Below are 9,649 nucleotides of genomic sequence, written 5' to 3' on the forward strand. Positions count from 1 at the left end.
TCTCCTTACTTATGAAATCTTCAATAAAAATGTGCACAATTGTTTAGTAGATTCCGGTGCTTCATCGAATATTTTACCCAAATCTATATGTGCCAAATTAAATGTTCAACCACAGAAATCCGCAGTGCGCATAGTTCAGCTCGATCGATCTCAAGTCGAAGTGATCGGCGAACTAAATCAAGTAACCATAAGATTGTCATCCAACCCGAAGGTATGTCAGGTTATTGACATTCTAGTTGCTGACATCCCAGAATTCTATGGCTTAATCCTTAGCAGGGATTGGTCAGAGAAACTCCATGGATACTTCGCAACTGATTGGTCGCACATGTGGCTGCCCTACAACGGTAAACCGAATCAAATAAAAGTTGAACGAGAGCTACACCAGAAGTACATAGTAACGGAGTTAGAGGGAGAAAATGAACCGGTAGCGTATAACAACAGTATCATTGGAAATTACTCGGTAGATTCTTTCCTCGGCAATTTCAATGCTCATGCGTCACCTTATTTAGAAAATTCAGTTTTGTCCCAAGTTGAAAATTTTTCTCGAACTGATAGTTCGAAATGTATTAATTTTTTAGATAAACCTGTAAATACATCTTTGTTTTGGAAATTATTTTTTGATGGCTCTAGATCTAACGAAGGAGCAGGAGCAAGATGCGTTCTGATTAGTCCAGAAGGAGAAAAGATCATGCTCACATGCAGACTCGAATTTGATTGCACAAACAATACAACAGAATACGAGGCTTTGGTTCAAGGCCTGTACAAAGCAATCGGGTTAGAGGTCAAGTATCTTCAAGTCTTTGGAGACTCTGAGATTGTGGTTAAGCAGGTACGTAACACTATACATTGCTTATCAGGTCACTTAAAACACTATCAATCTTTAGTACAAGATCTGACTGAGCATTTCATAGCATTTAATATTTCTTCAATCCCCAGACTCCAAAATGCTAGTGCTGACCTTTTGGCTAACATAGCTTCTAAGCTTATTCCCTCTGGAGATTTTAGTCCAGATAGATTCTCAATAGAATTAATCTTTAGACCATCCATTCCTGACAACATCACAAATTGGAGAGTATTCAATGATGATCCAGATATCGTAAATTTCCTCACATCTGAAGGATCCTACTCCAATCAAATAATTGACGAAGACCAGCACGATCGACAATTGCAACAAAATAGCACTAATAATGCTATACCGAAGTCGGTGGTTAAGTTAGAAGACTTATATGATTTGAAAGATCGGTTTAAGAGGTCTACCAATTCAAAACTCTACAGTTCAACCTTGAACTATGAATTAGTAAACCTAGGGACCGATACTAAACCACAAAACATTAATCTAGGCCTCGGCCTAGCCCCTGAAGAGAAACTAGCGTATATTCGTCTTTTGAGACAATATAAAAATGTTTTTGCCTGGAATTATGATGAGCTGAAAACATACGACACTTCTATCATCCAGCATACTATTCCCATGATCGATAACGAAAAACCTGTCCAACAAAAACTGAGAAAAATCCACCCCAATTTAGAAAATCAGATAAAAACCGAGCTCAACAAGTTACTGAAAGCCAGGATAATCTTTCCCGTCAGACATTCCAAATGGGTCTCCAATATGGTACCCGTTAGAAAGAAAAATGGAGACATTAGGATTTGCATTGACTTTCAGAATCTTAACAAAGCCTGTCAAAAAGACAATTTTCCTCTTCCACCTATGGAGCAAATACTGCAGGCGGTGGCGGGTTCAGAACTAATGTCTTTCTTGGATGGATTTTCAGGGTACAATCAAGTGTTGGTACATCCTGATGATCAGTTGAAAACCACATTCAGAACTAAATGGGGCACATATGCATATCGGAAGATGCCATTTGGTTTGATTAATGCTGGTGCTACATTTTAGAGAGCCATGGACATCGCATTCAAAGGTTTAGTCAATAAATCTGTAGTAATTTATTTGGATGATATAACAGTGTACTCCAAGAAGCGAAGCGACCATCTCAAAGACCTGAAACAAATCTTTCAACGGTGTTTAAGGTATGGAATTTCACTTAACCCAAAGAAATCTTTTTTCGCATTAAGTGAAGGGAAACTTCTAGGATTCATAGTGTCAAAGTCCGGTATTCACATTGATCCTGACAGAATCAAAGAAATTTCTGAGATATCCCTACCTCATAACAAAAAAGCCATGCAATCTTTCCTTGGTCAAATCAATTTTGTAAAGAGATTCGTTCCAGATTTTTCGCGAATCGTGTCTCCTTTGCAGACCATGATTAAAAAGAATTCAAATTTTAAATGGGGTTAAGATGAACATGAAGCATTCAATTTGATCAAGCAATCCATTATTAATGCTCCATCTTTAGCAACCCCAAATTTTTCAGAATCTTTTATTTTATAAACATTTGCCTCAGATAAGTCATATGCCGCGATACTAACTCAAGCAAATCAAGAAAAAGTGGAAGCTCCAATTGCGTTTTTTAGCTCAAATTTACAAGGTGCTGAACTCAATTATTCAGACGTGGAGAAACAGGCTTATGCTGTTTTCAAAGCGGTCAAGTACTTCAGACCTTTCTTACTTAAAACCCATACTAAGATCATAGTACCGTTTCCAGCGGTAAGGAATCTTCTAGTGCAGAAGGATGTGGGTGAGAAAAGGGCCAATTGGGTTACTGCCTTACAGGAATACGACCTTGAGATCAAACCAGAAAACATTGTAAGAGGTCAAGGCTTCTGCAAAATGCTGGCCGGAGCATCGCAAATTTCTGAAACTCCATCTGAAGAGGTACAAATGGGTGAGGTAAGCCTAAACGATGCAGAATCATTATATGCTGATATCATTTATTATCTTAAGAACGGGTATGCTCCTTCACACCTTGATCATACTAAGAAAAGAGCTCTAAGATTGAAAGCTAAACAATATCAGCTCATAAATGATATTATTTTCAGAAAAAAATATTATTCTGTTCTTCTTAGGTGTCTTGAAAAAACTAAAGCTGAAAAAGTTTTGCAAGAACTCCACGATGGGCCAGCAGGCGGACACTATGCTGGAGATGCTACTGCACATAAAATCTTACGCGCAGGATATTATTGGCCCATGCTGTTCAAAGACTCGCACAGTTACGTGAGAAGATGTCAAGTCTGCCAAACTACTGCTGGGAGACAAAAGAAGCCATCCCTGCCACTACAGCCGGTAAACATCGAGCAACCTTTCAGTCAGTGGGGCTTGGACATAATAGGTGAGATCGTTCCTCACTCTTCTAAGCAGCATAGATACATCCTCACGGCAACAAATTATTTCACAAAATGGGTTCAAGACAGCTAATTCTGAAAATATTATTGAGTTCATAGATCAATTTATAATCACTAGGTTTGGATTGCCATCTGCTTTAATGTTTGACAATGCATCATACTTTTCTGGAAATGCAATCACTGATTTTGCACTTAAAAGAGGATTCAAACTAAAATATTCGGCCAATTACTATCCGCAAGGTAATGGGTTAGCTGAGTCAACAAATAAAAACCTAATCAGGATTATTAAAAGAATAGTTGACCAGAATCAAAAGAATTGGCACAAAGCTTTGGTATATGCTTTATGGGCAGATAGGATAACGCAAAAAGCTTCAATCGACACTTCTCCCTTTAATTTAGTTTATGGGAAAGAAGTGGTTCTTCCAACTCACTTAGCCATTCCCTCTTTGTCTTTAGTACAATACATTGATGAAGTACCCACTTCCTCCTTACAGCTGAGACAAATGGAAATAATTAAATTAGAAGAACAACGAGAACAAGCTAAGAAAACGCATGCTCATCATGAAGCGCTAATAAAATCCTCTTTTGATTCAAACATAATGACCAGAAAAGATTTTCAGATGGGAGATTTAGTTTTAAAGTGGGATAATGCTCATGAAGAAAAGGGCAAACACACAAAATTTCAAAAGATGTGGCTTGGTCCTTTTCAGATTGTTGAAGTCATAGGTCCATCAACATTTGTGTTACAGGATTTAGCAGGTAGGAGGGATCCTTTGCCTGTTAATGGACAAATTCTCAAGAAATATTTTCCATAGAAGATTATTCTTCTATTTTTGTAGAATAGTTTTTCTTTTCATAATAAAACCAGTTGTGAGTGGTTACATTAGGTATTTACAAAAAAGACACCAATTCTCTTTAAGATTTTGAGCTTTTCGCTTGTATAAATAGCAAATCTTTTGAAAAATTGGTCTTTATTATTGACAGATACAGTTAAAAACTTTAGCCTAGATATGATACGAGTTTCAACTTCAAGGAATTTGATGAAAGCAACCTTTAGTGAAGAAATTGTTTTATATCAGCACAATGAAAGGTATCAATAACAAAATGAAGATTCTTTGTAGAACATCTATTTCCAAAAACTCTATTATTGTCGTCCAGAGCTATCTTAAGGAAACAATGACTTCCTCCCTGCTAAAGGAAAATCGCAGCGTTCAGAGTGATAATCCAAGGATACACTATATCTTGAAGAATAAGAGGTCTCATCACGAGCCGGCTTATCATAATCACAGATATCATAACTTGCTGACTTTGCCAATACTGTCTACCACAACAGGGAAATGAATCAAGATTGTTGCAATCAAAAGACAAGGGGTCTCATCACGAGTTAGCTTGTTCAGCAAAGTTATGAATCAAGTGAATGACTATGTCATAATTTGGCTACCAAACCAAGACATTGTTCTTTAAGAATAAAAAGAAAATCAAAGCAATAAGTGTAAATATGGATTTTTCTTTGAAAGTTGTAGGTCACCCTAAGTAGGATTAACGATCATTGCTGGGTAACAGGTAACCCTGTCGAGGCTATAAACGCCTGCTGGCAGCAGAGACTCTACCTACGACAAATGAGCATATTTAAAACTGGTTTACAGAGGAGACTTTATTTTATCTTTACAAGACCAAGTAATGGCTAATGTAAATACAAGGACTAGCCTAAGGAAGCAAATAATTAGAATGAAAAGAGGTTGAAACAAAATATCATTGACAGTTTAAAGCATAATGTACTCTATCTATCCATAACAAAGTTTAATTTTCTGAAAAATTTTGTGCTTTTGGAAGTTTGAAAAATTCAATAGGAAAACAGAGATAACTGGCTCTTCCAAGTGAATCGCCAATTGTTGTGGCCACCAACAACCCCCCTCCTTATTTAGTATTAGCAATAACACTAGGTAAGTGGGGACCCTTAGTAAAAAATTCAATTAAAACTCATGTATTATACTCAAGAAAATATCGCATCGCGCGAAGAAGATAAGACATTTCCTTGTGAGTAGAATGACAAACCGTGAGAATGCGACACGAAATCCATCGCATCGCATGCATTAAGAAACGCTCACAAACGAAAACTTTAATAAATCGCCGATGGCCGATATGCGACATCGCATATCACAACATCGCAAAAACAACACATAACTATTTAACGAATTGTAAAATCTGCGACCTTGCGATAACGCGATGCTGCGATCGGCGATCGCGCGAAACTGCAATCTGCGATTTTGCGATAAACGTGATCGGTTAACCCTGTGATAACACATCTTGATAAAAATACAATAACGCGATAACACGATGATGCGATGCTGCGATGCGAATCGCAGAGATCGTCCATCGCAGATTTTCCACGGCTCAACATTCAAGAAAAATTGAATACGCGCGTTAATGAAAATTAATGAATGTACGCCAAATGTTAATGAAAGACAGTTTTGTGTTTTTTTTCGAAGAGTTAGTTCACGTCAGGTGGCATGTTTTGGTACATCCGTAGAGCTCAGAGCTTTCTTGTCAATGTTTATTATCATTACTCTCTCCTTATGTGTGAACTGCAGGAATGAAAAACAAAAACAATATGAAGCAATGTGTAGGGAGCGATTAAGGAAAAAGGATAAAGCTCCAATGCTCGGAAGCAGAGAAGAAATGCCCTCATGAACAGAGCCGCAAATTCCAGAGCGCTGTTGAGCTATCCATTACAGATCTATCAGTCAGAGCCATGGTTCAATGAGTAGTTGAACAATGCTGATATCAACAGGCAATTTAACACTCAAGGTTAGAAGCTCACAAAAAGCAGTATGTTTACAATATTTTAAAGCTTATACTTGGTGAAGGAAAGGCTCTAAAGGTGAAAAATGCACCAGAAAGGCCCGGATCAAAGAACGGAGGCAGTTTTCGATGCGCGATTAGCGCGCGCTAATCGCGCATCGCTGAGAAAATTGCTCAAAAAGCAAAGTCCCTAACTGCTTAGTCACTCGTAAGCCCAAAAAAGAAAGAAAGAAAAGGGAGAGGCAATTTGAGGGTTAACCAAGTGGAATTTGGGTTATTACTAAGCATACACAGTAAATCCACATAGCCAGAGATGATCCTCAAGTATATCTGCTATTTTGCTGGAAAAAATGGTGCCAGCGCTTGCCATTTCTGTTTGCTTAGCTCAACCAAAAGCGGAAGACAGTCAGCCGACTCTACCCAGGCAAATATTGAATGCTCGCAACATTAAGGAGCAAATGCAGAAATAGTTAGATATTAGATTTAATTTTTAGAAATAATTTTGCTTAGAAAAAGGGCGGTCATTTAAACCGTATCCTGAATATGTGTAATTAAGTTATTTAGTTAGTAGTATTTAAACCCTTCTCATGTTTTTAGAGAAGGGTCCAGAAATTTATCAAAAACTTGTCCTCAGAACATGCACTTTTGCACCCTCAGAGGAGGTTTTGGTGAATGAATGGATCAAGATTTGTTGATGTTTGCATTTGATATCTGCTACTGATGTTGCACTTCTGTACTCTTAGTAGATGTTAGAGCAAGGAGAAATAAATCATTGTTGCTTGAAGCTTATGAGTAGGACCAGTCATAAATGGTACTTTTATCTCTTGACCATTTCTGCTTATATGTTAGAGTGATATACAGTTTTTAGTTGTTTATATGTTATTGCATGAATGCTTGAGTTACCATTTGGCACTTTTGTACGGTGGTAGCTATTTATTTATGTTTGATTTATGAATAGCTTATTATGCGATATGCTGTTCACCACTGTTTTGCCTAACTTTTTATGCGAAATAGTTCATCTTAATTGATTTCCTTTTTTATAATCGCTGAATGATCTTTATTACCAGTTGTTATATGAAATCTCTTTAGATCGCATAATAGAAGAATTACATCCCGGGTTAGCATAGATTAGATGTGCTGTTTTTATCAGATTACCATAGTATAAAATTAGATTAAAGTTTGAATTAGAATAGCTTAGATAGTTACTGTTAGATCAGCAACATCCAATTCTACACACACACACCCATAGATTGGGAAACTGGTCCCATTATCCCCAGTCGGACCCGCTATACCAAACGGATAAGGAGCTGCCAACAAAGGTCCGGACCGGGCGGGTATCCCCCTTGTTGTCGACCCGATTTTCGGGCTTCAACAGAGTCCAAAACCAAATTTGTGGAGGACATCAAACAAGAATCTGTGTCTCACCCTGTCAAAGGCGCTTTCAAGGTCTAGTTTGATAACCATTCCTTTCTCTTTCCGGTTCAAGCTTGAGTGAATCGCCTCTTGGACCAGGATAAAATTGTCCACAATCTGTCTTCCCTGAATAAAACCTCCCTGGTTCTCAGGAATGATGTTAGGAAGGATGATTTTTAGTCTGTTTGCAATCACTTTTGTTATCAGCTTATAGCCTATATTGCAAAGGGAAATAGGACGAAATCTGGTGAAGGAATTGGCGCCTTTTTCCTTGGGAATAAGGGCCAGGAAAGCCGAGTTGGTGCTTCCCCCAATTTTCTGACAAGCTTGAGATTTCCGGACCATTCTGCATAAATATTTTTCCACAATCTGCCAACAGTTCTGCAAGAATCTGGCAGTAAAGCCATCTGGGCCCGGGGCCTTATCTAGCTCCATTGCAAAGAGGGCAGTTTTTATTTCATTGTTGGTGACTTCTGCTTCCAAAAGCTGATTCTTTCTGGTAGTAATCAGAGAGGGTACCTCGTTCACTAAAGTTGATGCGTGCCCCAAGCCCTCTTTTTCACTATACAAATTTTGAAATGGAGGAAAGCAGCCTTTTTTATACTTTGTATGTCTCTGTGGTTTATGTTCTCTTCCTTGATTTCTGAGATGGAGTTGAAACTTTTCCGGGCTTGGGCTTGCTTGTGGAAGAAGGAAGAGTTCCTATCTCCAGCCTTGAGCCAAAGCCTACGGGATTTAATCCTCCAATACTCTTCCTCGGCCAGACTTGCCTTGAGAAATTTTTCCTGAAGTTCAGCTTCCTTATCTAGAGTTTCTTTTGTGATCTCTTCATTTTCCGAATTCAGTTGATGAATCTCGAGACATTCTTGGATCTTTTTCCTTTCCACTGCTGGGTTAGGAAGGGATTTTACCCAAGATTTCAATGCAGCTTTCACTCTCCTGAGCTTTTCCTCCCAAACAAAGAAGGCAGAGCCATTGACTGGTTGCTTCCAAGTATCTTTTACTAATTGCATAAAGGACTGTTCTTTAACCCAAAGGGGACTGAATTTAAAAGGGATAGGACCTTGATCCATATGAGCCAGAAGATCAAGTTTAATGGGTCTGTGGTCGGAGACACTACAAGGGAGGATATGCATTCTAGATTCTAATCCAAGAAGAAGGAAAGTACTTTGAACAAAAAAACGATCTAACCTTGCAGCGATGTGTCCCGGGCCGAGTCTTTTATTAGACCAAGTGTACTTTCCCGACGAAGGTTTTATATCAATCAAGTCCCAGTCCTGAAGCAGGTCCTCAACCCATTCTCGCGCCGGATCCCTTACAACGCTTCCTCCTCGCTTTTCAGCCAGAGAAAGGGTAAGATTAAGGTCCCCTGCAATGATGATATTCACTAAATCTTCCGAATCTGCCATGCTTCTAATGGATTCCCAACAACTCTTTTTCTCACTTGCGCTGGCTGGAGCATACACATTGAAGAGACAGAGAGTCTCATCTGAATCGACATGTTGCAGCTTAGAGAGCAGCCAATGGGTGTTGGCGACCTCTTTGATTTTTGAAAATTTATTTGCGTTCCAAAGGGTGCCCAGGCCTCCTGAGGCACCACGAGCTGAAACAACTTGCCCTTCACTTCTCTTCCACAATTTTCTGGCGATATGGAGGAAGGCCTTGTCCTCCATTTTAGTCTCCTGGATGAGGAGTATATCAGGAGCTTCAGTTCTTATCAGACTTTTGACGGCTTCTTCTTTTATTTTTCTCCCCATACCCCTACAGTTCCAGGAGACAATCTTCATCACTTACTTTTGGAATAGAGAGCTCCTTTAGAGCTCTGGGACTGGTTTCTGGTCGTCTTCAGAGTTTTTGCCAAGAGTTTCTCGAGGGTTGGTTGGCTTCCTTGAAGTTTGTCTTTATAAGTCTCCTGTTCTCTTTTTTCACGGGCAGATTTTCGGCCTCTCAATGATCTTCTAGCCGAGGTTTGCGAATCCCCTATTTCACCTTCTTCTTCTGAATCCTCCGATCCTTGCACTTCCTCAGCCTCTTCTGTGGGTATCTCTTTCGGTCTGTCTGCATTGGCTTCAACTTGCTTTGATCCCGAGGGGGGCTCTTTGTGGGGCGATACTTCATTCTGCATCTCTATTTCTTGAGGATCTTCTATTGCTGAGCTTAACAACGTGTATTTGTTTCCTTGTTCTTCCATGAG

At 39.0% G+C, this 9,649-nt stretch overlaps 1 protein-coding gene across 1 annotated transcript; it reads right to left on the bottom strand.

Annotated features, from left to right (window-relative positions):
• Nucleotides 1-7,982: 7,982 nt before the first annotated feature.
• Nucleotides 7,983-9,212, bottom strand: LOC149260615 (uncharacterized). The gene has a single exon (XM_089460439.1). The coding sequence runs from the start codon at nucleotides 9,210-9,212 to the stop codon at nucleotides 7,983-7,985; it is 1,230 nt and encodes a 409-aa protein (XP_089316565.1).
• Nucleotides 9,213-9,649: the final 437 nt, after the last annotated feature.

Source organism: Pinus tabuliformis, chromosome 6, assembly GCF_031772625.1.
Source record: "Pinus tabuliformis cultivar Carrire ecotype Pingquan chromosome 6, CPIR1, whole genome shotgun sequence".
Classification (NCBI taxonomy): domain Eukaryota; kingdom Viridiplantae; phylum Streptophyta; class Pinopsida; order Pinales; family Pinaceae; genus Pinus; species Pinus tabuliformis.

Excerpts from the sequence above, each read along its gene's own strand:
- LOC149260615 (XM_089460439.1), bottom strand. The coding sequence starts at position 9,212 with ATGGGGAGAAAAATAAAAGAAGAAGCCGTCAAAAGTCTGATAAGAACT.